The sequence below is a fragment of the Apis laboriosa genome, unplaced genomic scaffold (assembly GCF_014066325.1).
Source record: "Apis laboriosa isolate Shangri-la unplaced genomic scaffold, ASM1406632v1 scaffold25_cov139, whole genome shotgun sequence".
In the NCBI taxonomy this organism is placed as follows: domain Eukaryota; kingdom Metazoa; phylum Arthropoda; class Insecta; order Hymenoptera; family Apidae; genus Apis; species Apis laboriosa.
Genome location: NW_025222552.1, coordinates 1,413,754 through 1,441,408, shown reverse-complemented (window position 1 = coordinate 1,441,408; position 27,655 = coordinate 1,413,754). Strand labels below are relative to the sequence as shown.

The 27,655-nt window shown below is 20.6% G+C and overlaps 3 protein-coding genes across 3 annotated transcripts; all 3 read right to left on the bottom strand.

The window, feature by feature from the left end:
* Positions 1–8,369: 8,369 nt before the first annotated feature.
* LOC122713619 (SWI/SNF chromatin-remodeling complex subunit SNF5-like) lies at positions 8,370–10,124 on the bottom strand. The gene is made up of 2 exons (XM_043934225.1): positions 10,006–10,124; positions 8,370–9,338 (listed from the first exon to the last, which is right to left on the bottom strand). The coding sequence occupies exons 1-2, from the start codon at positions 10,015–10,017 to the stop codon at positions 8,370–8,372; spliced, it is 981 nt and encodes a 326-aa protein (XP_043790160.1). The 5' UTR covers positions 10,018–10,124.
* A 6,203-nt stretch (positions 10,125–16,327) lies between these two features.
* Positions 16,328–18,217, bottom strand: LOC122713622 (larval cuticle protein A2B-like). Its single transcript, XM_043934228.1, has 2 exons — positions 17,975–18,217; positions 16,328–16,822 (listed from the first exon to the last, which is right to left on the bottom strand). Exons 1-2 carry the CDS (start codon positions 18,086–18,088, stop codon positions 16,457–16,459), a joined length of 480 nt encoding a protein of 159 aa, XP_043790163.1. The 5' UTR covers positions 18,089–18,217; the 3' UTR covers positions 16,328–16,456.
* Positions 18,218–23,477: 5,260 nt separating this feature from the next.
* LOC122713621 lies at positions 23,478–26,909 on the bottom strand. The gene is made up of 4 exons (XM_043934227.1): positions 26,643–26,909; positions 26,098–26,276; positions 24,240–24,426; positions 23,478–23,624 (listed from the first exon to the last, which is right to left on the bottom strand). Exons 1-4 carry the CDS (start codon positions 26,718–26,720, stop codon positions 23,583–23,585), a joined length of 486 nt encoding a protein of 161 aa, XP_043790162.1. The 5' UTR covers positions 26,721–26,909; the 3' UTR covers positions 23,478–23,582.
* Between the last annotated feature and the right edge of the window lie 746 nt (positions 26,910–27,655).

Genomic DNA, 27,655 nt, shown 5'->3' with positions numbered 1-27,655 from the left:
TTTAAATTTTTATTTTAATCCTAAATATTTTATTTTATTCAAATATATTATAACTATTCAAATATATTATAACTATATTAAAAAAATATGATGGATTTTTTTAGATAAAATATTCTGAAAAATATTTTAAAATATTTTTTTTATTTATTTTTATTAATTTTATTTACAAAAAAATTGTAAACTAATTTATATTGAAAAAAAAAATTAGAGTTAAAAATAAAATATTTTAATATATGAATTCGTTATTTCATTTTACAATAGAAGTCTTATATGATAGATAAATCTGCATATAAAAAATACTTTTTTTCTTGAATTTACCGAATTTGTTTATCTTTTATTTCATGCCGTTACAGAATGTTATATTATTATTAAAAACAAATCGAGACCAATATGAAATCACAATCATAACTTGTATTTTAGAAATCTAATACAATTTTAAAGTGAAAACATATTATATATATTATTACATAATATTATATAAAGACTTTAATATGATTTGAAGTATATATATGTACGCATTAATTATGTGTATATTACCATATCGTAATCATTATTTTCTACAGATAATTAAAATTATAATTAAAATTAAAAATTCGATTTTCAAATTGTAAAATTTCGTTATCATATAAAAACGTCATATTCTTTATCTCGATTTATTATTTTTAAAAAATTTTTTATCTATTCAAGAAAATTACATTTATGTAATAATTTTTATTTACATATTATAAATATAAGTATGCATATGCATATAAATGAAATTAAATTGATTCTAAAATTTTATATTATAGATATCTACTAATAGATATTACTAATATTACATTTACATATTGTTACAAGTATTCTTAAAATAAATAAATCAATATAATTATAATTGAATATAATATAATAGTAATAGTTGTTAATGCATCAGGTTATCAGACGTTTAATTTTTCCTATCTATAATTATTGTATAATATATATTAATTATTATTATATAAATAAAAAAGTTCTATTTTTTTATGATAAAATATAACAAATTTTTTATATTATATGGATTTTATAAAAATCATTTAAAAATTTATACAGCACTGTTTGTAAAACAGAGATTGTTAAGATTTAAAACTAAATATATTAGGATTCAATTCTGAAGACTAAACAAACATAAAAATATAAGTTTAGGTTTATTTATTAAGTTATAAGCAAGTTTAAATAAATCTGCATTATATAATGATGCAAAGTGAAGATAGAGCGAGCTGTAACGGAGATAAATTTGTTTCATTTTATTTTTTTTACGCTTTATCTAACAAATCTAATTTTAATTATGTAATAATTTAATATGTAAGCTTTAATATTTTTGTATATCTTTTAATATTTTATATAATTTTCTTGTTTGTTTTTTAGAATCGATCTTCCAAAAACGTTCCAAAAAAATATTAATATTATATTATATAACGATACAAATATTTTCTAAATTAAAAAATAAAATATATTTTATTTTTATATTAATATCAAAATTTAGTAAAATTTATTTATTAAAATTTATTTACTTAAATTCATATTTTAATATAATATAATATAATATAAATCAATAAATATGTTATATAAATAATTTAAATTATACATTTTTTAAATAAATAAATATTTCTTTAATTATATTATTAGATATAATTATAATTAGATATAATTTTTATAATTATTACAAAACAATATAATTCTACAAAATATTTTTAACATATATTTTCAAAATTTTTATTATTTTATATAATTAACATTTTTTAATTATTAGAAAAAATTTCTTAATAATATTATCACAATATTATTGATTTTTATAATTTAATAATATTATAATAATTTATCAATATTAATGAATAATTTTAAAAATTTATTAATTTGATTAATACCTATATATTATATTTATATCGATTTAAAGTAACTATATGCACTATGCGTCTGATATATACATGATGATACTACTTACAGAAGTACTACATTATACTCTCGTATTCTACTTATCCATGTGATATCAGTTATATTATATAACTATAGAAAATTTTTGTATAACCATGTATAATTATGTTTTTAAAAAATTTCATTTTATTTTTTATGAAATCATTATATAAAATTAAGGATTATCAAAAATTGAAATTCTATTAGATAAATAAATAGAACGAATTCCAATTTTATTATTATTAAAAATATTCAAGTGTTTTTAATAAAATTAATGTTGACTTATATTAAATAAAAATATACATATTAATTAAATAAAAATTATACATATAATATTTATTATAATTATATTTACAAAAAATAAAAATAGATTTTAAAAATTAATAAAACTATTATTTCATTTTTATCAAATAATAAATTTTTAAAATAAATATATATGTATTTGTTAAAATTATATTATATAATTTATATTAAATTCATTCATATAATTATTAATAATAAAAAATATTGATAATTTTTTTCTTTTATTGCTTTTTTTAACGATATTAGAATAAATTTTTAATAAAAGAATTATATCAAAATTTGCACTACACTTTTTTATTTATGTTAAAACAAAATTATGTTAGAAAAATATTGTATTGTTATAGAATTTAAAGTTCACTGAAATTTTATATATATGATTTCATTATTGAATGTTGTCAGCAATATTACTATTTCATAGTTGGTAGCTATTTATTTCTCTTCGATACACGTATTTCAAATGTTTTATAAACAGATACGCACAATCACGTATAATCAAATATATTCATTCAACTAAACCCGTATATTTTATTTATTGTTTTCCACTGCCCAGTCAACAGGTTACGGGCCCAGATTACGAAAGAAACAATAAATAATTAAGTAAAGTACAATTAAATTGAAAAAGCACGTGGATTTGTTATCCGGCCTTGAGCAAACGTGAAATATAACCCTAATCGTGATGGAGTACGAAACTGTTCGTATTAATAAGCTGAAAGGATTGGAAAATTGGGCCTCATGGAAATTTCAAGTGCGCGTTACTTTGAAATCCTGCGATGCATGGGAAATAGTCACAGGTAAATCAATTCTTCCTGTACCAGGAGATGATGCGGCAAATCGAGCACGCGCTGCTTGGACAAAACTCGACAGTACAGCTCAACGCATAATCGCCACATCAGTGGATGAAAAACCACTTTTGCATATTATTAATTGTGAATCGGCTAAGGATATGTGGAAAAAGCTGGAATCTGTTTACGAACAAAAATCTGATACTAGTATACACATGCTGTTGCAGCAATGGTACAATTAGCAGAAGGAATCGAGCGATGATGTCGCTACTCACATCATAAAAATCGAGAATCTTGCACATCGGCTACAAACTCTGGATGAGAAAATTCCAAATCAAATGATTATTACTAAAATACTCATGACATTACCTCCATCATTCAAATATTTTATTAGTGCGTGGGAATCAACTCAACCCAACGAAAGAACTCTCACGAATCTTATTTCAAGGCTCACCATTGAGAAAACAAGAATGGGAACCGAAGAAAGGGCAGAGAACATTGCTTTTACTGCCAATAAACATCAATATAAGAAAAATTTCAAAAAAGGCAACGTTAAACCAGGCGTATGTCATTATTGCCACAAACCAGGGCATTGGATCAAGCAATGTAGAAACCGAAAAGCAGCAAATGAAAAATACAAAGGAAGGAAAGAAGAGGCACTCATTGGAGCCATGTCTGCAGAATATAATTTAGAAACATCCAATGATGCATGGCACATGGATTCAGGTGCGACTGAGCACATGTTAAATCGTCGCGAATGGTTTTCGTCATATAAAAAATTTGACACAGTAGAGAATATTAAGATAGGCGATGGAAAATATATTGAAGCAATTGGATCAAGAGATATCGACATTCTTGCTTTTAATGGAAAAGAGTGGGTGCGAAAGTACCTCAGTAATGTTTTTCACGTACCAGAGCTAAGTTTCAATCTTTTTTCGGCGGGTGCAGCTCTTGACAAGGGACTACGACAATACTCCGATGATAAAATATGTACATTCATGAAGAATGGAAATATTGTTGCAGTGGGAGAAAGAAAAGGTAAGTTATTCGTAATGAAATTTAAAGTCATTACAGATGAGCATCAGGCAAATGTAGCAGTGCGCAATTCTCTTTTCTCTTGGCACAAACGAATGGCTCATCAGAATGTGGATCAGGTGAAGAAAATTCTAAAATCTGAAAACATCATTTTTAAGGATCAAAAATTTTCTTGCGAAGATTGCATTTTAGGAAAAATACACAGACTACCATTCCCAAAAAGCGATACAAAATCTGAACGCATTGGAAAACTCATCCATGCAGATCTTTCAGGTCCAATGCAAGAAAACTCGCTTGGAAGAGCTCGATATTTCTTAATGTTGAAAGATGACTACAGTCACTGGAGAAGTTTATATTTTATCAAAAATAAATCAGAGACATCACAATGTCTAGAGGATTTCTTCAAGAAGACTGATAAGCATTTAGAAAAAGGAATCAAGATCTTCAGATCTGATAATGGTCTTGAGTTCGTCAATAAAGAAATTGAGGAATTAACACGTCGATATGGCATTACGCATCAGAAAACAGTACCATTTACTCCGGAACAGAACGGTTGCGCCGAACGAGAAAACAGAACTGTAATTGACTTAGCGAAAACATCGTTACATGCAGGAAAATTGCCAATCAAAATGTGTGCTGAAGCAGTTAATTACACTGTTTATACTTTAAATAGAACCGGAACCAGTGGGGAGAAAGGAGTAACACCTATTGAACTGTGGCTCAAGAAGAGACCGAACATTTCAAGTCTCAGAACCTTCAGAGAAGAAGTATATTTTCATATCCCTAAAGAGAAGAGACGAAAATGGGATGTCAAAGCCGAAAAAGGCATTTTCGTCGGATATGATGAAAACACAAAAGGATTCCGGATTTGGCTTCCTGAAAAAGGACAAGTTAAAATACATAGGAATGCAAGATTCACAGATCAACTTTATGAAATTAATTCAAATGAAAAATGGGAATCAGAGTCAAATACCATAATCTTTGAATATCAGAAAGATGACACAATAAATGTCGAATCAAAAACCGTTATTCAGTCCGAAAACAACGAACAAGTACATTCAGATGAAGAATCAAACGATCCAAAAGACAAAAATCAATACGAACAAGACCGATGTTTGAGAGACAGAAATAAAATACGCCGACCAGACAGACTCACATATGGAAATATTGTGATCACAGAACACTATGAACCGGAAAACTATGATGACGCGATCACATGTAGCAACGCAATCAAATGAAGGAAAGAAGCCATGGATGACGAAATTGATTCTTTGAGAAAAACTCAAACATGGACATTAGTAAATCCGCCATCAGACCATCAAGTCATAGATAATCGATGGACTTATAAACTAAAAATAAATAGCGATGGAAACATACAACGATTCAAGGCAAGACTCGCTAGAGGTTTTAAACAAACTGCTGGAGTTGACTACCACGAAACGTTTAGTCCTGTAGCTAGATTCGATTCAATAAGAACTATATTATTTATTACAGCTTCGAACAAAATGTATTTACAGCAATTTGACGTCAGGACAGCTTTTCTTCATGGAGAACTCGACGAGGTCATCTATATGCAATAACCAAAGGGATACGAGGATGGAACCAACCGTGTTTGCAAGCTGAATCGTAGTTTATATGATCTAAAGCAAGCATCAAGATGTTGGAATCATCGTTTTACAGCAGAACTGAAGAAGCATGATCTCACGTCCACCAATGCAGACTATTGTGTATTTACAAATGGAAACGATCGAGACCGACTGATTTTAGCGATTCATATCGATGATGGACTAATTAGTGCAACAAACCAATCATCTATAAAAAAGTTGTTAGCTGAACTCCGTAAAGAATTTGAAGTAACATCTAATGAGATAAATACATATTTGGGATTACAGATTGAGCGACTAGCAGATGATTCTATATTTTTGCATCAGGAGGCTTACACCAAGAAAATTTTGCAACGATTTCGGATGGAAAATGTCAATGCAGTAGCAATCCCAGCAGACCAAAACCATCAACTGTGCGTGGAGGCACATAAAAGTGGGTACAAGGAAAAATCCGAGTTCCCATATCGACAAGCGGTAGGAAGTTTAATGTATTTGTCAGTGGGTACTAGACCAGACATTACATTTGCAGTAAACAAAGTCAGTCAATATTTAGAAAAACCCAATAAAATTCATTGGAATGCAGTAAAGAGAATTTTCAAGTATCTAAAGGGAACAACAAAATACGGTATTCATTATTCAACTCAACAGAATAATCATATTAAAGCATTCAGCGATGCAGATTACGCTGGAGACACTGAAATAAGGAAGTCTACTACTGGTTTTGTTAAATAATTAAAACTAGGCGATTCCGTAATAGCTTGGGGTTCAACACTACAGCGAACAGTGGCTCTATCCACTACTGAAGCCGAATACATAGCAGCTAGTCAAACTGTAAAAGAGATCATATGGATGAAAAGTTTGATTAATGATCTAGTTATGTTCAAGAACATTACAACGACTCTTTACGTGGATAATTTGAGCGCAATCAAGCTCATTAAAAACCCAGAATTTCATCGAAGAAGTAAGCACATTGACGTACGTTATCACTTTATACGAGACAAATTTAAGGAGAAGGAGTTTCTTCTGCAACATATAGCATCGGAAGATCAGCAGGCAGACCTATTAACAAAACCTCTAAGAAGAACAATATTTGAAATACAAAGAAATCGATTGAATATCAAGAATATTGAAGACATGATAGACACATAGAACTGTAACACTCAAACATAATAAGTATACATACACCAAACAAATTTCAGTTCACTTTTAGTGGGAGTGTTATAGAATTTAAAGTTCACTGAAATTTTATATATATGATTTCATTATTGAATGTTGTCAGCAACATTACTATTTCATAGTTGGTAGCTATTTGTTTCTCTTCGATACACGTATTTCAAATGTTTTATAAACAGATACGCGCAATCATGTATAATCAAATATATTCATTCAGCTAAACCCGTATATTTTATTTATTGTTTTCCACTGCCCAGTCAATATGTATTATATCTAAATAATTTCTATACTTATTTATTACTCGTTTATCTAATATTTAATATCTAATCAATTGATCTATTATATGTTACATTTCGTGATATAAAATTATATTAGAAAATGAAAAAAAATATTAAAAAATATATTAGAAATATATCAAATTTTCAAATTTTCACAAACTTTCAAATATTTTATTTAATTATAATATTATTATATATATATGTGTGTGTAGAAGTTTTCTTGCGTAAATACTAGAGGACCTCATAACGTCGCAACATCGACTTGCTTAACGATGAACGAGCGCGATGAATTGAAGTTCACGAGGATGAGCGTGACGAGTGATCGATTCGCATATGTTTGTGATCGACGTTATTCGCGACGCTTTTACTTATTACGCCTACATACGGTCACGTAGATCGTAGCGACGTAATCGATTGTGCCGAAGCTAATAGAGATTATGGGGACAGTGGCCCCGTCACGGGCTTCTCCACGTAAGAAAGAAAACCAGACCCTGTTGAATAATAAATCTTTTCATTTGCTCACAGTGCAACGATTGCAATACGAGACATCATGCTGGACTGGAATAAAAATTCACATGTATTCACATGTATAAGACAATGTTATCATTTTACGAAAATATCTGTGATTTTAATATTACATGATGTAATTTTACGAAAGATGGTTCAATTATGAATTAATATTTTGCAAGTTTCATGAAACATTGTATGTAAATGATTATTTTTTTGCTTTGTTAAAAAAGTTACAAATATTTCAATAATCGAAAATATATTCTTTTAAAAAGGATTGCTTAATGCATCATTGCAAATTTATATTTTCTTGGAATTTCATATTCGCAAAATATAAAAAACTTGTTTTTTAGTAGCTTTCAACAAAATGGATTTAATATATTATCGTACATGTTTGTCTTGAAAATTTTATTTTAAAAAATTTTTATATTTAAAAAAAAAATTTAATAGTTTAAGTTATAATTCCTCCAAAATTAAGAATAAATTAAAAAAATAAATTAAGAAGAAAATACGTAATTTAATTTTAAATTTTTATAAAATTATATGTTTTATACACGTATCGTAACTAATTAATATAATATAATTTATATAAATATAAAAATGTTTCAAATATCGAATAATTACATAACAAAGATTTTAGGAAGTTCATTCATAACAATATTAGATATAATTCATTATAAAGATATATTTATTACAATTTGATCAATTAAGCGAGCATGACTTAATAACAAAACAATCCTAACAAAACAATCTTAAAAATTTTACACAAGAGCGGTGGCGGGTGCATAAGTGAAACCTCCAATAGGAGCTGCGTAAGCTAAGGGTGATGAATAAGCAGCTGTGTACGTATAGGCATTAGGATAAGAGGCAAAAGTGGTAACAGTTTTAGTCGCTGGCAAGCTTACTAATCTCGCCGCTTGTGGAGCTTTTGCTGGCAATTGTATCGGAGTGGCAAGAGTTTTTACTGGTATAGAAGCCTGTTGCTGCTGTTGTGATAATTTATATTGTGATTGTTGTCGTTGTAATGGTTGTTGCCTTTGATGTTCTTGTTCTTGCTGTCCCTGTTCTTGTTGTATTCTTTGCTGTTGCTGAATTTGCTGTTGGAATCGCAATCTGGATTGTTGTTGGAGCTGTTGCAATTGTTGCAATTGTTTCTGTTGCTGTTCTTGTTGTTGTCTTTCAAGCTCTTTCAATTGCTGCAATTGTTGCTCTTGTTGTTGTCGAAGTTGCTCGTCACGAGCGATTGGATCATTGGATGCAAGCAGAGGACCGGATCTAGCCTCAACTACTTCAACGTCAGAATCCGGACCGCTGGCTGGAATGGCTGGTGCTGGTGCAGGTGCTGCAGGCAGAACAGGTGCAGCTGGCGCGGCAGACGCGATGGCTGGTGCGTATGGTATCAATGGAGCTGCAATGGCTGCTATAGCGGTTGCTGGTTCTCGGCTTACCACTGCGTTAAAGCCATTTATAGGATCTGCTGTATACTCGACTATGCGTCGAGTACCGTCTGCCTCAATCAAACTATAACTACCCTGTACCAAGTCACCATTTCTAGTTTCATATTGGGCTTTAGAGTCCCCGGTTACGGCATCTTGAACGTCATACGCGAAACTATATTGAGGTGCATCTAATTCCTCGAGTTTTGCTGCCACTATAGGTGTTGACACTGCCGGTATTGCCGATACCACCGCCCCCTTTGAAAAGACTGTCACGCTTAAGAGTATGATGAGCTGAATATAAAAAAAAATTTTTTCAGAAAATAAATATTTAATTCAAGAAAGAACGAAATTCTATAAAATTTTTAAAATGATATATATATATTTCTTTTATATTCAAAATCAATTTTAATTATTCTAAAATTTTTTTCGTTTTTTTTTGTCCTTTTTTTGAATCTGTATGTATCTGTATATAATATCGATAATAATCATAAAATTTTTTATAATAAAAGAAACAAATTTACATTACTGTTATGTAATTTCATCAGAAGTCAAAATAATTAATATTTAATGACATAGCATTAATATTTAATGCTTTATACTAACTTGATACACAATTTGTCGTTAATCGATAAACTAATTAATATTTAATAATCTAATAGATATATATTAGATAATAATATATAATTTGATGAATCTACAATATTTGTGAAACTTTTAAATATTTCAACAAAATATATTTGAAATTTTCGATTTTGATAATTATAATTGTCAACAATGAAAACAATCAAAGAATAATAATAAAAATAATGAAAATTAATAATAGATATTGCAGCAAAAAGAAAGGAAAAATAGAATATATTTTAAATATAAACAAATATAATACTTAACTGATAAAACTAATTAAAATGGTCTTTATGTTAGGTCGATATTTATCAATTTTTAACAAAGAACTTCTTACCTTTCCAGCCATGTTTGTTTGCAAGAAGATCGCCAGAAGACTGATGCCTTGGGGTAAAATTCGTCGTACTTTTATATGCCTGATGACTGTCGCTGTTTTCGTGTCATCCGCTAACAATAATCGAGCTATTCCTTGCACCCAACTCACATCGAAACACTGTCTTACACACAGTGTCCCCACTTAATCTCTCCTTCTTTTATTTAGCTACCTATTACTCTCTTTCTTTTGCCATTCGATGACCTCCTCATAAATGTTACGATATATGTAAGTACATACAACCACAAACCGATGAGTATGCACGCTTATGTTTCTTCATATTGTCGTAGTGAATACACGCGACTTGTATGCCAATATGTCGAAGATACAAAATCTCGAGGTCATACTACGAAACCGCGAACGCAAACTGTGAACTCTACTCTAACCCTCCCTTGTGATGAAAGATGCGTACTTCCAAAAGTTTACAATATTGCGCGATTGTTATCGATTAGCATTTATGTCGCGGCTGCGACATATTGAACTAAGGATAGCAGGCCAAAAGGATTTCTTAATACGAAGAAACTCTATTTGAATAAATGTTTGAAAAATTTTTATAATACGATTATAGATTAGAATAATTCACAATTATCAAATAGATTCATTAATAATAGATTGGTAAACAAAATTATTATTATTATGATTATATGAGAAGAATATCAAGTAATTTATTTTTAAATTAATATATATAATATATATATTAATTTATATATTTATATATTAATATATATTAATATAATTAATATATAGTAATTTATATATTAATATATATTAATTATATATATATATATATATATATTAAAATTAGCATTAATTAAATTAATAATACAATATATTTGATTAATTATTTTTTCAAAAATTTTTCATTTTTATTCTCATACAAACATAACATAATTTTTTTCTGTATTATTTAAATTTTCATAAAAAATCAGTTAAATTAAATTATTATTTTTAATTATTTAATAGTTTTTTAATCCTCTATTTTAAAAATAAATCAATTGATTTTATATTTTGTGCATTAGAGCATTTGCATTTTATAAAAAAATTATAAAAAAATATATTTCTATTTATTCAATAAATATTTTATTTTTTAAAAATAATAGTAAACTATTAATTATTTATAAAATATAGAATTTAAATAATACAATTACAATTTATTTTTTATGTAATACTGATCACTAATAATTTTCAGAAAAATTTAATATCTTTTTCTAAAATTTTATAGAATTTTTTGGTTAAATTATATATTAATTATAAATTAATAAATTATATTACTTATTAATGAAATTTTAACAATAATTGTCTATAAAACAATTTAATATGGTATTTTATAAGCAAAAATATATGCAATATAATTATCATCTTTTAAAATTATATTTTAATAATGTAATAAAATTTCGGTTAATAAATTTCAAAATCTATTATAATATCTCAAAATTATCAAATAATTAATATAGAAAATAAGAAAAATTAAAAGTTAAAATAAAATAAAATTACTAATAATTCAAATATATTTATTTACATAGTTTTTTTATACATTGATATTGAAATAAAATATATATTAAGATAAAATATACTGAATATTTTATTTAATATATGTATATACTGATATAGAAATTATACAAGATATGTACATATTTACAAAATGTTATGTATGTAATATAATGATATAATTTTATTTTTATATCTCTATATTTAATATGATATATTTATATTTAAATTAATTATTTTCAATTTAATTAGATCTGTTTAACTTTTTTTTAAAATAATACAATTATATAAAAAGAAATAAAAAAGATTTTTATTTGATTATTTTCATTTGTTTATTAAAATGTATTTGAAATTCTTGTATTTGAATATATGCATAGAACTAATATTTAAGAGTCTGTCTTCTTCCATGTATGTAACATCTGTGTGTGTATGCGCGCGCGCGTGCGCATGTGTGCTTGTATATTTAAAAAATGCAGACTAGTGATACGCATATGATCTTTCTTTGTTTTATATTTTCATATTTATTCATATACTTTTTAAAAGTTCAATAATTTTTAACATAGAAAAGTTAATTTAATCTTTTATGTAATAAATAAATTTCTGATATAATAATAAAACGGTTTAAAACATAATTTTTCAAATAATAAACAAAATTATATTTTATAAAATTAATATTAAATATTTTAAAAGCATTCATATATAAATAGAGTATTAATATTTAAAAAATTTTTTATTATAAAACATATTAAACAGGTACAATTTTAGAAGCCAAAAAAATAAAAATTAGTATATAAAAATCAGTTAAGGCTTATTTATTAAGTTTTAAGCAATATAATTATTAATTTAAGCAATATAATTATTAAACAGGTTAGAGGAAATAAAATGAAATTAGAACATAAAGATAACAACAATTTCACTTTATCTTACTTCATTTAATATAAAGTTTAATTAGTATTTAATAATTAAATCTTAATTAATATTTTTGTATATCAATTTTTGTATTTTTGTATTTGTTTTGCCTTTTAAACAATTTTCATGAACGCATCAATATTTTTTAATTAATTATAATTTCCATATATTTTAATTATTAACGATTTATAAAACTTAAATCTTATAAATTACTAATAAAATCATTTATAAATAAAAATAATACAAAATTGAATAATAAAATTAAAATATATTGTCAATATTGTAATTAATTGTTAGTAATGCATAATAATATATTATACTAATTTTCATTAAATATTGTCAATTAAATCTTTAAAATTTAATGATTGCTACATTTTAAGTGAAAATGAAGTGTGAACGTGAGTATCATTTATATATTGATACATTGAAAGAAGTTCGAAGTTATTCGATGAAATTACGAAAGATAATGAATTCTATGTATACTTACTGTATTTTTTTTTCTTATTCAATGTTCATAGTTTTCCGATTAACAAGATTATCTTTATCATATTTCATTAATTATTAATTTTATTAATTATTATCATAATATTTAAAAATTTTTGCATTAAAAAAGAACACACGCAATAACTTTTTTAAAATTGAAAATTAAATTAAAAAATAAACATTATAAATAATGCATAATATTGTATATAATGTATGTTATTATATAATATTATGTAATAAATGTTATATACATATATATATATATGTATGTATGTATGTTATATATATTAATATATAAAATATATATAAAAATATCTTATATTATTCGTGTATCTATTTTTAATATGCAATATATATAATATTTTAAAATAATTAGTAATGAATAATAATAAACAATAAATTTTTAATTTTTGAAAAAGTTTTATTTAAATTTGTGTAAAAAAAATTATTTATGCAAAGTAATGAGTAATCTATAATCATCATTTTTCTTTCATGATAGATTGTAAAAGAATTATGATAATGATCATTTTTTTTTATTAGTTAATTTATATTTTATTGTTAGATTTGAGTTTATTATATACTACACATATATATATAGTAAATTTCAATTACATATTTGAAATATACATTTTCAATATGTATTTTTTGCTATATATAGAGAAAAGAATACGAATAAGAGATTGAAATACAAGATAGTAAGGCTTTGATCTACATATAGTATTCTAATACTTTATTTTTATGTATATATAATTTACAAAATGAAAAAATAATTTTATATTTTTAACATACTTTTATATATATATTATATATTATTATATATTTTATATTTTTAACATACTTTATAAAATTTTAAAAAATTCTTTATAAAAATATTATGTGAATTATTTTATTGTATTTTAAAATAAATAAACTAAATATTACAAATAAATAAATATTTATCAATCATTACAATTCAAAAAAATATATAAAAATTAAATTTAATTTTAATTTAATATAATTTTATAACAAATTTTATAAAAATTAAAAAACTTTTTCAATGATATCAAATGTAATAAATAAACATTGTATTGAATTAATATTAATATTAATAATATTATATATATAATAATAATATTATTATATTTATGATAAATTAAATATTATTTTATTATTTTTAATAAATAATTCTCAAAACATATTTTGAAAATTATTTTTTTTTATAATATATTAAAAATAAATATGTTAAAATGATGAATGACGATAATTCTATAAATAATAAATCATTAAAAATATATCTATTGTATGTTGAAAGATATTTAATAATAAATAAATATTATTATAATTTAATAGTAAATAAATATTTCAACCTTAAAATAGAAAATAGATAAATAAAATATCAATCAATAAAAAAATATTAATTTTTAAAAAATATATAATATTTTATAATATTAAAAATTATATGTTTAAATCTAATAACAATTACATAAAAATATGTTAATATATAAATTATTTTAATATTTAAAATTTTTTTATTGTAATTATAATATCAAATAATTTTTTATAAATTTTTATTAAAAAAATATGAAAAGATTTATATAAAATATAAAAAATTTTAAATAATAAATTTAAATGATTATATATAATTTTTTTATATTGATTTTTAATGATCTGAAAGAATAGAATTTTTAGTATCGAATTATATATTCTTTTATATTCATAATCAATGTTTAGTATTTTTCAATAATAAGTAAAAAATATTATAGTAATAAAAATTTCAAATATATAATATCGTATATTATATCATATATAATAATTATTTATCCATTATTTATCATTAAGAAGAAATTAAAACAAATCATTTTTTTCGTTTCTCGTTTCAACTTTTAATGAAGATTTTAAATTTTTTTTACTTATTTATAATAAATATAAAATTATATCACATTCTGAGATATAATCGTTTTTTTTAATTACAGTAATATAACATAATAACATAATACATAGTTATATTAAATATAGTAATTAAGAAAATAATATTGATCAACACGTATCTGATTTTGTAATCTTTCTTTTTATAATATATTCTGTAATATTTCTTTTTATAAATTTTAATGTATAATTTTTAAAATTTTAATGTATTGAATATAAATCTACAAATTTCCTTTTTACCAGAATCCATAATTTTTAAAAAAATTAAAATAAAAAAATTGAAATTTGAAAGTGTTCCATGTTTTTATAATAATAGTTATTCAGTTTTTTTTTTGATACGAAATGATTCTATGAATCTCCAACAAAATTCTCCAACAAAATGATATAAATAATTATTAATTTATCAACATCATGATCAAAATTAATTGAAAATAGAGCAGTCTTTCTAGAAGAAATAAGGAACGTTACTTTTATTTTCAATATAAAAACGAAGTAGTTTTCTAAAAATGCGCAGCAATAATAGTCAATGATTTTCATATTATAATATGCTATATTATTATTATTTCATACTATAATATGCTATATTATACTATGTATAGTATAATATATATATATATTATACTATATATATATATGCAATAGACGTTTTTGTTAGTTTTATTGAATATTATCATCGCATATTTACAGTACATATAAAATAAAATATAATACATAACGAAAAAAAATCGTAGATCAATTTTTCTCTCAACTTGTTATAAAAAAGAGACTTTGCTCTTAAAACAATGATCTTAAAACAAATCTTGAAAAAATTCTTTAAAATCTAAAAATGTTTAAATTTATAAAATTTTAAAAGAAAAAAAAAACTTCAATTTTCATTCTGTTTTACAACAAAAAGTGATTTTGTAAAAGTGAAAAAATAAAAAGTAAAATAGGAGTTTTATGCTTTAAAATAAATCCATGTGCAGTATGTATTATATAATTTCTTTCAACAAAATTACAGCAGTCAAATATTTCGACAATTTTTAAATCGAAATTTGATCATCTTTTAATTTTTTGACATAATGATTATTAATATATTAAAATATATCTATGTTATAATATTTAAAAATATTTCTTTATACATTATTAAATAAAGTCTACAAATATAAAAATATAAAAAAGTCTAAAAAATATACAAATATAACTAAAATGAGGAGAATAGTAATAATTACAAATATCTTATAAAAGATTTTTTATTATAAACGCACCATTACAAAATAATTGCAGTATATACAGTGTGATATGACTAGTTACATAACAAATAGTGTAAAAAGATAAATTTTTTTTTTATAAGCAAATGATATCAATATAATTCTATTAAACATTGAGCAATGCATAACTTAAATGACTTCAAAAATAATTTAAAAATTTTTTATAGAACATTAAAAATTGTTATAGAACATTATTACAAATACAATCAAATATTTTATGCTACAATATAAAATGCAAATAAAATGCAAAAATCAATGAAAGCTAAAACTGTGTTTTGTGAAATTAACAAATTTCTTATATCGTTAAAATAATTCTTCTTTTGTTTGAACAATTATAAATTGTAAAGTAATAAACAATCAATAATAATTGCTAAAAATCTCTAAGGATGAAAAGCCACTGGAGCAATCTTTACGGCAGGTTTAATAATAGCCAAAGGTTCTCTGTGGACAACTGCATTGAATCCATTCACAGCATCCGCCGTATACTCGACAATCCTTCTAGTGCCATCAGCTTCAATGAAACTATAACTACCGCTCACTATATCGCCATTTCTGGTTTCTTGCTGGGATTTGGAATCGCCTGTTAAACTATCTTGAACATCGTAAGCATAAGTATATTGCGGATGAGGATCATAATTAAATTCTGAATTCACGGATGCGAATTTGACCACTGGTACTGCTGGTAAAGAAACTGCAGATCCTTTGCATGTTGCAATCACACCAATCGCCAACACAAAAATAATTTGCTAAAAAATAATAGAGAAATATTAAAAATATAAAATTTAAAAATGACAATTATGTATTTGATATTTGACATTTGGAACTTTAATATTCTATTGTGTAATTAATATTTTTTATATAATATTTTTAATAAAAATATTTTTTTTATAAATTATATATCTAATTTACAAAATATTTTTTAATATATATATATATAAATATTATATTTAGATATATGTATAAAATGATTCATAATTTTATTTATTTTATATATATGTATAAATTATATATCTAATTTACAAAATATTTTTTAATATATATATATATATAAATATTATATTTAGATATATGTATAAAATGATTCATAATTTTATTTATTTTATATATATGTATTATATATTATAATTAATTTNTATATATATATATATAAAATAGTACATATAATATATATAATATAGTACATAATTTTAATAAATATTAATAACAATAATTATAATCATATTAGAATAATATAATATATAAAATTTTTTAAAAAATATATGTTTCAAATTAACGATATAACATATTAATAATATTCAATAATTTTTAGCAACGATCATAAAAATTAGAAAATTGTTTCTCAGAAGAGAAATGACAAATGAATAGATTATAATATATATTTTAATTGATAACATATCTATATATGTAATATATGATATATTTATTGATTATTTTTATTTAAATAATTTTGTTATTTTCTTCAAATTTCTCTAATTATATTTCTATAAATAAATTAAAATAGTAATGGCATATCCACATCATTAATAATTTCATTTTTTAAGAAATTTTATAATTCTTTATTTAGAAAAAAAAAGAAAACAGAAATCATCATATTTATCTAATTTATTTCCAGATTAAATAAATAATAATAATTAATAGTGAATTTTTTAAAAATTTATAAAAAATATCTTTTTATATGAATTTTTTATAAAATATTAATTATTTTGAATTAATCAATATTCTTTTAATTGATTTCCAAATTTTAAAAAATAATAATAAAAAAAATTAAAAATATTATTACATACATTTATTTTTTATATTATATATTTAAAAACAATTACTATTTTTAAATAGCAAAAAAGCAAAATTTAATGAAATCTAATTAACAAAATTGATTAATTGTTATGTTTCTCTCTCACCTTGATGGCCATGTTTTGTATTTTGTATAATCCTATGACTAAATGAAAAGTCAAGAAGAAAACTAACTTCAGTTTAAAGTGACAAACGTATTTATAGGTAGTACATATATACATTTTATAGGTAGAGTTGTCATTTGTGGGTGTATGTGAATCGATGCTCTTCACAGCTCTTGATGCATTGCAAACAGTTTGGAAGTTACATACGTGACATGTTTTCAATAGCAAAAGTTTCGCTCTCGTTTTATTTTCTAATAGCTGCATATTGAACATTTTTTTATATTTGAGCGCATTTTAGTTTTTATTATTGATTCTTTTTTAAATATTAAATACATATATATATATTTCTATATTTGAAAACAAATGTAAAAATTTGTAAAAATTAATAATTTATATATTTTATTATTTCAATATATATCTTTGGATATATATTTTTTAACGAAAAACATTAAAATTTTTTATAGAATATATGTATATATATATAGTAATTCTTCATAACAATATATGATTTTAATTATTAATGATGAAAAATATGAAAAATATTAATGATAAATTTTTGTTTCGAAAATTTAATACTGAATTGGAATTTAATAATAAAATTAATAACTAATTCAAATATTTATAAAAGTTATATTAATAAAAACAAATTTTGTTAATTCAAATTAAAAAAATAAGAATGAAAATAATTAGAAATATATTAATAAATATATCTTATTCACAAAAAAATATTTATCAAGATTATATATATTAATTTTTTTATTCTCTATTCAATATTTATAAAATTTTAAATAATTGATATAAATAATATCTTAATGTCCTTGACATTACTTAAAATATAATAACGCAACGTATTTTATATTAAATAAAAAATATAAATATAAAATAGATAAAATAAAAAAAAACATTAAATATATTAATTATTGTTTAAAATATAAAAATTTAGAAAAAAAGAATTCGGATAATAATTTTTCCTCTTTTTAAAACTGTTTTTCTTGTTTTAATTTGTACTTTCACTGTTGCATAATTCCATATAGTTTTTTTAGTCACAGTTGTAAGTATCACGTTTCCGTCATGTAAGCACATGATACAAAGAATACTAAACATTCCGTTTGATGAAAATGATCCGCTTTGGAATATTCATATTTTATTTTTCAGTTTCTCTAATTTTTCGTTCGTTATTTTATTAAATGTTAGAATTATCTATTACATAAATGAAAAACATCTACCATACATTTTATTTTTTTAAAATATAATATTTTATACTTTAATTAAAAAAATAATTACCTAACATTATTATGATTTTAATTTACGTCAATATTATTATTTGTAAAGAAAAAAAAAGTAATAAAATAAATGTAATTTTTTGTTTTTTATAACTTTTTAACATAATTATAAGAAAGAATCCAAGTCACATGCTTATGAATGTTTGATGAAATTTATGTGAGATATTATTTTTTAAAAAAATAAACAAGTATTTTTTTTTTATTAGTTATCATATAGTTGAAAAGATGAAAATAGATCCTAAAGTTGTAAAAATATATTTTTAAAATATAAAAAGAAAGAATATTTTTTTTAAATTATGCATCTTTGAATAAACTTGATTAATCATGTAAAAAATTTGAAAACAATTATTTGGTTGAAAAATATTAAAAATTTGAATTTTTTGTTAATTTTTGTTAATCAATATCAACAATCAATATCTTTATGAAATAAAGATTATTGATTATATTAATATTAATGTATTAATACAATTTAACATAGCTAAAACTACTATATAAAAAATATATAAAATTAGTATACAATATGCAACTAATATAAAATATAAAAAATGTATAAAAAAATCATAAAATTAAAATCATTTACTAATTTTATAAATATTGAATTAAATTCAATTTATTATAATTTTAAAAATTTTAATTAATTATATAATAAAAAATAATTATAAAAATCTTTATATTTTAGATTTAGAATTTTCAATAGGTTCCATATATTATATGATTGCCAATTATATAATTTTTCAAATATTTTCACTAAGTTAATAACAAAATTTTTCGAATAATTAGTTTGTATTCAATTGATACAAATTGTACAATAGTTCGAAAATAGTTTTTTATTAAAAAATTAAATTATTTTAATTTTTTCAATGAAATTGTATATTTTTTATAAAAATCAATGCAATTTTATATTTGTCTTAAAAAAATATTAGAATCTTAAATCAAAAATTGATTAATTCAGAAATCATGATTTTTGTTGCGAATTATATATAGAAATTAGAAATACTCATTATTGATTCAGAAAATATAGTTATTAATAGATTATTAATGTCACTTTATAATATTATTAATATTACTAATGAATTAACAAAATATCCAGAAAATGACAAAAATATATAATAAATATTTGTATAATCATATTTTATTAAATATATGATATAAATGTTACAATTTAAATAGAAAAAGACAAGAATTTATTTAAAATATCTTTTGTTTTAAAAAAAGAATACATGATAGAAGAAATTAATACATAGAAATTAATAAATAAAAATTTAATACATTTTTATATTTGCTATATTAAAGAATAAAAAAAAAATTGTATGCTATAATATTATAAATATATATATGCTTTATGTAAATCACATTAGGTTATAATTGTTTTAAATAAATTTATTAAATTAAATTATTTTAAAACTTATTAAAGAAAGTATATTTTCATGCTGAAAAATATAAATTTTTATTTTATTTACATAAGGTTTTTATTACTGTGTATCACTAATTTTTATTAATTTTATGTGAAAATACATTCAATATTACATATAAATACTAACTTTCATTGCTTTCAATTTAAGATTAAATATTAGATTATTGTTTAAAATTCCATGTTTAGAGAAATATGAGACATACATATAATTAAGAGAAATTTGATAGATATATTATATTTTCTCAAAATAATTTAATTTATAATAAATATTCTTCAGCAAACAAATTATAATAAGAATTTGTATATTTTAATAGATGTCACTTAAACTTAGACAGTTTAAAAATTGTCAAATAAATTCACTTAATAATTTATTAAAAATGCTATACTGAAAGTTATTTATGAAAATAAACTAATAAGAACAATAATTAAAAAATACAAAATCAATAAAATTACATTATCTAGATATTAAATAATTAATATATATATAAGATATATATAATTAAATATAAAAATAATAAAAATACATTTTTTTATCCAAATTTCATAATATCATAAATATTTATAAACAAAGAAAAAAATTACTAATAGAATATTAACTTCAGCAAATCTTAATTATGGTTTTTATATTATGCTATGTAGTATATATTTTTATTTTATAATATTTATTTTATGGATTTTGAAAATGATACAAAGAATGTATTAAGAATGTAGAAAATGAAAATGCAACTTGTATTTGTTGCAATTCTTGCAATTCTTTATATTTACCTGTGAAACTAAATGCACATTGAATTTAATATCAAATATGTTCTAAATGATGCCACGCAATATATTAATAACTAACTGTTCAAACAAAATTATTTTTATTGTGAAATTTGTACGAAATAAATTTTTTTATAAAATATATTTTTATATTATTTTTATATTTATATATTATATTATGCCTCTTATAATTATATATCTATAAGTTTGAGATATTTAACATAAATTTATTTTTTGTTTAAATTTAAAAAATTTATATTTGTTTTTATTAAAGAATATTGAATATAAAAAAGATTATTAAAATATTATTCAGTTTCTTTTATACAATCTTTTTTTTTAAAAATGTATCAATCTTCCTCAGTCTCTCCTACTATATTAATAATTATAATTAATAATTATAAATTATGAAAATCTTACTAAATAATAGAAAAAATAAAAAAAAAATAGTGAATATCGACGATCTTATTTCTTTTAAATTAATTGTTAAAAATTGTCAAAAAAGTTAAAAATAATTTAGAAATTAATAGATTGATTAATATTACATGTCAATTTTTTATTATATCAAATATATCATAATAGTATTAAAATAATAATCATATAAAAAATATTATATAAAAAGAATGTAAGAAAAAATTATAAAAAAAATTTATAAAAAATATATTTATTTGTTTATGAATAAAACAAAGTTTCGAAACAATGTAATTTGATATGAATATGATATATATAATATATTTATATGTTTATTCTGTATACATTTCTATATAGGAATGTATATAAGAATATGAATATATACATTTCTGTATATACAAGATGAATATATTGGAAATAATTGATTTATTTATTTTATATATATTAATTAATTATTATAATAAAAAAAAAATATATAAATATATATTCTATATGATTTTGTTTTCGAGTTACAATTTATTTTATATTGTAATATTTATTTACATTTTTAAAGAAATTGCTCCAATTTTCTACAAACATATATATCATAGATTTTCAAATCTATTAAATTTCCTAAAAGAATTAATATTTCGAAGAATAATATTAATTTACGCTCATATGTATTTTGAAACATATTTTTTTCGAGCAAACGGCAATTTTTTAAAAATCATTCTAAAAAAAAAATCTAGTTTGTCAGCATTACATAAGTCTATATATAAAATACATACCAATTTTTATTTCATAGTTGTAAAATGATATCTCATTTTCATGAAATCAAAATTCACAAAATCAAAAATTTAAAATATCTTACTTTCTTTGCTGAAAGCATATTAAATATTTCATTCATAATATAATATAATACATAATACATAATATAATACAAGAAATTCGAATCGTACAAAGAAACAATAAACTTTTATATATATTTATGCAAAAAAATTGCAACACAAAATAAATTATAAAACAAAATCATATTTAACATATATTTATATTTTTCTCCTTATTTTAATATAATCAAATTAATTTCTGTCATACTTTCTATACGTTTTAAATCATCACGAATACATAAAATATATATATGTTCTTGAAAAAATCATTAAAAAATAATATATAAAAAAATTCTCTAATAAAAAAAATTTTGTATTAAATGATTTATTTTTCAATATTATTTAAATTACATATTTTTTGTATTTTCATAAAGAGAAAATATTTATTTTAATCTATTTCAAACAAAATTATTATTTAAGTATTATTATTATTATTATTAAATATTAATTTAAAAATTTATGTTTTTTATAAATTAAAATATATTATATGGTAATTAAATAACAAATTTCAATAATATTCTACTTTATTAAATATTACAATTTAATTCAAATAAAATGTAGAAAGTATAAAACATTCTTTATACTATTAAAATATAAATAATTTAAAAATTATTCAAATATTTTCAAACTATACTATAGAAATCTCATTTTTATACAACAAATATAAATATATTTATTAATAATAGAATGGATTTTTTATGTTATTGTTTACTAATAAAATTGATCATTAATATTATATAAGAAAAATAATTATTAAATAATTATTTATATTTTGGAAATTTACCTTATATATTTTTGTTGATATAAATTATTTTATATAAAATTTTATAGATATTTTGTTTTATTAAGTAATTAATAATATAAATAAATATTTTCCAAAATTATGGCCATGTAATTTTCTGTCTTTTCTTCGATGGTGCTCCCTACAAAACGTGAAAATTTTTATGTTAATTTTTTATACATATATTATATTTATTAAATAATATTTGTTATTTTTTTTTTATATTACATAATTCTATGTTTCATTTATGAATATTATATCATTTATGATACAATATATCTATTATACATTTAAAGTACAAACTTAAATTTTTCAATCCTATATCAAACTAGACTAATATTCTATTTTATTTGTCTTTTTAATTTTAACATAAAAATGTATTCATTTAAATTATAATTTGATTTCTTTATAAATAAATTATAAATAAAATTATAAAAAAATTATAAATAACAAAAATATATGAATAACATTTCATTTCAAATTGTTATTAAATTAGTTAGAAAAATATGAAAATATATCAAAATTATAAATACTTATAAAACTTAGTTATAAAAACTTTTTAAGTTGTTTACTAATAATAAAATATCTTAATAATTATAAATGCTTTAGAATAAAATTATTTAGAACAAGTTATTCAGACCAAGTAAAATCAAAAAATTTTTAAAAATAAATAATATATAAAGAATTGAATAGAAAAATCGTTTAAAAAATAAAGATCAAGTTATATAATTAAATAACTAATAATAAATATACCTACATCATATTTTTCATCATTAACATGTTTGTCAATACCATTACATTTTGTAAAATTATTTGAATTATTCAAACGTATTTTCTTAGAAGTTTGTTTAATTTCATTTGTAGAAGATTTTGATCTCACATAAGAAGATTCAAACATTTTTGTTGTTTCATTAATACATATTTTTGTACTATTTGTATTATTCCTAAAAAAAATTTATATACTTTTCTTATTAGAAATAAAAAATAAAAATATTACATAAAGAAGAGGAGAAAATAAAAAACAAAATAAAACAGCAATTAGAACATAATAGAAGAAAATTTCCTACGATAAATATAAGAAAAGATACGAGGAAAGGACAAAAATCTGATAATAAAATTTCAATATATTCAAAATTAAATTACAATTGCAAAAAAAAAATTACAGAAGAGATTATGTGTAGAATATTTGGAAAGACAAAAATATATAATATATTTTAAGTATTTTATTATAAGTATTTTATATTTTAAATAAAACTGTAAAACTAATGAAAGAGTTATATGAGATAAAAAAAGAAGCAATGAAAAAAATTATAAAAAAAAAAAAATGAAAAAAAAAAAACAAACAAAAACTAAAGACTAATAGTGGTTTAAGTTAAAAATACATAAAAATAGTAAAAGAATGGACAAAAGTTTATATAATTATTTTTATTATAATATTGTTATCAAATATTATATAACTTATATTTGGATTTTATATAATTCTATATATTATATAATTCTATATAATTTATTTTTGAATACAGGCTAAATTATGTTAAAATATTACAATGCAGAAGTTTATGTGAAAGTTATCTTTAATATTTCAATTAATATGAAACAATTTATATTTTAAATAATATAAAGATTAAGATTTAAAGATAAAAAAATAAGAAATTAAAAATAAGAAAATAGCATAAAAACTAAGATATATATAGATATTCTTATTATAATATCATAATTATCATATATCATAGTTATCATAATACTATTATAGTTTATTTTTTATTACTAAACTATTAAATTAAAAAAACTATATGATATATAATACAAATTATATTATATAATATATAATTATATATACTATATCACTATATATATGATATATTATATATCACTATATATATAACATAGTGATATATAATAATTTATGCTCTAAATGATATAAAATTAGTTAAGTTATTTTCAAAGTAAGTTCTAATAGTAATTTTGAAATAATGATATGTTGTAATTGGATTCTGAATGATATATCATTTATAAAATCAGAAATCATCTTAAGATTAAGAAATAAATAATAAATATTATATAAAACAAAAATTATATAAAAATGTTTATATAAAAATGTTAATATTAATTGTATAAAAATTATATTAATATATGAATTAAAAATATGATACATAATAATAATTTAACCATTTATCTCATGAATTATTTATAATTTATTTTAAATATATTCTATCTATATATTGATTGTTAAAAATCCTAATGTTTATTGTATTTATTTATATTAATAATTTTTTATATGTTGTAAAAATTGAAAATTTTAGAAAAATATTTATATGTATAATAGTTTAATAATTGTAAATATTCTCTTATTTTGTTTCTAAATTTTACTAGAATTTTACAGATTCTAATAAAACTATAGTCAGATAAACTTAACTACATTAATTAAATATAATTGATATAGCAATCAATATATTAAACATTTATCATCTAAAAAATTAATAACTTATTTATAAGAAATGAATATTTTTAATATATATATATCATTATCATTTATCATATATACATTTATTGTAATTGGAACTTTAATATTTTATTAGTTTATAATAAATAAGTTTAACAAATATTTTACTCACAATGAAATTGAATTTCTATATAATTCATTATCAAAATGTGTTGCTTCATTATGTCCTTTTATTCCTAAATTTTGCGTACTTTCAGAATGTCTTTGAGGTAATGGTAATGCTACCCGTTTATATAGTTCTATTAATTCAAATCTAGATAAATTTTTAAAATCACTGAAGTCAATACATCTCTATAAAATAAAAAAATTTAAATAATATATTATATATATATGTAAAAAATATTTTTTTTTTTTGATAAATTAATAAAAAATATATATTAATATTAATATCAAACTAAGAAATACTTTAAGAATTTTATTTTTCAATCAAAGCCTAAAATAATTAAAAAAAAATAATTATCATCTTTTGACAATATTATTTTTTTACAATTTTTTTTGTTACAAAAAAAAATAATAAAATTATTGAATACAAAATAATTTAGATCTTTAAATATTCACTCAATATTACTAAATATCTATAATTCAATATTTTCGATTTAATATAAAAAATTAAATTTCTTAAAATTTAATCAAATAAACATAACCTGTTTGGCTTACATTTTCTAAAATTTCCTTAAGTTCAGAATCTGACAATGATTCAGGATGAGTTAATTCATACATTCCTAATGTCAACATTCTGCTAAATATTTAATTCACTAATAAAAATTACTGTATTATATTAAGTGACCATTTGACAATTCACAAATACGTGATACTATTTAAATATTAATTTATGCTTATCATTCGTTATTTAATATATGTATATGATAATTATTTCATTTTTATTTATTATTATGTATTCATTATGCAAATTTTAATGAATATAAAAAAATTTTATATATCATGAAACAAAATATATTATTATTATATACATTATATTGAAATAAAATGTACTATTACATTAACACATTGTATTGAAATATTTCAATGCGGCAACAAAAATTGAAAGCAGTTCTCAGACAAATATTAACTTTTTAATAACTATAAGAAAAGGTTAAAACGGCGGAGAATGCAACAAAATCCAATATGGCTATGCACACTGATGGCAAACATCAATACTTGAAATAGACATGCAAGAGAAAAGTATTTGAAAAAATTTTTTTTTATCTTAAATTTCTTAAAAAAATTCATGACGCAACTGTACGCATCATCGGTTATATAATAGGAAATCCCTAGGAGGATAATAGCGCACATGTGCGTCACTCGCGGTAAATATATAAACAAAATAACACAATAACAAAATATATATTTTGTTTATTCATATGCATATTAAGTTTCTGATTCATTACTATGGTATCTATTAGTACTCACATAATAAATGAATATCTACATAAAATTGAATATCTACATAAAAATTTTTCCTTAATATTTTAAAATTTATTTGTGGTAATAAGAATATTCTTTTATAATTAAATAATCAAAATTTTTTGATAATATTTTAATTCAAATAAGTAAATAATAATAAATAATTATAACTAAATTGTAATATACGATATCCACAGAGAATTATGAAAAAATAAGTATATAAATTATAGGAGTATTAGGAATATTAATTATTTAATTATTAATTA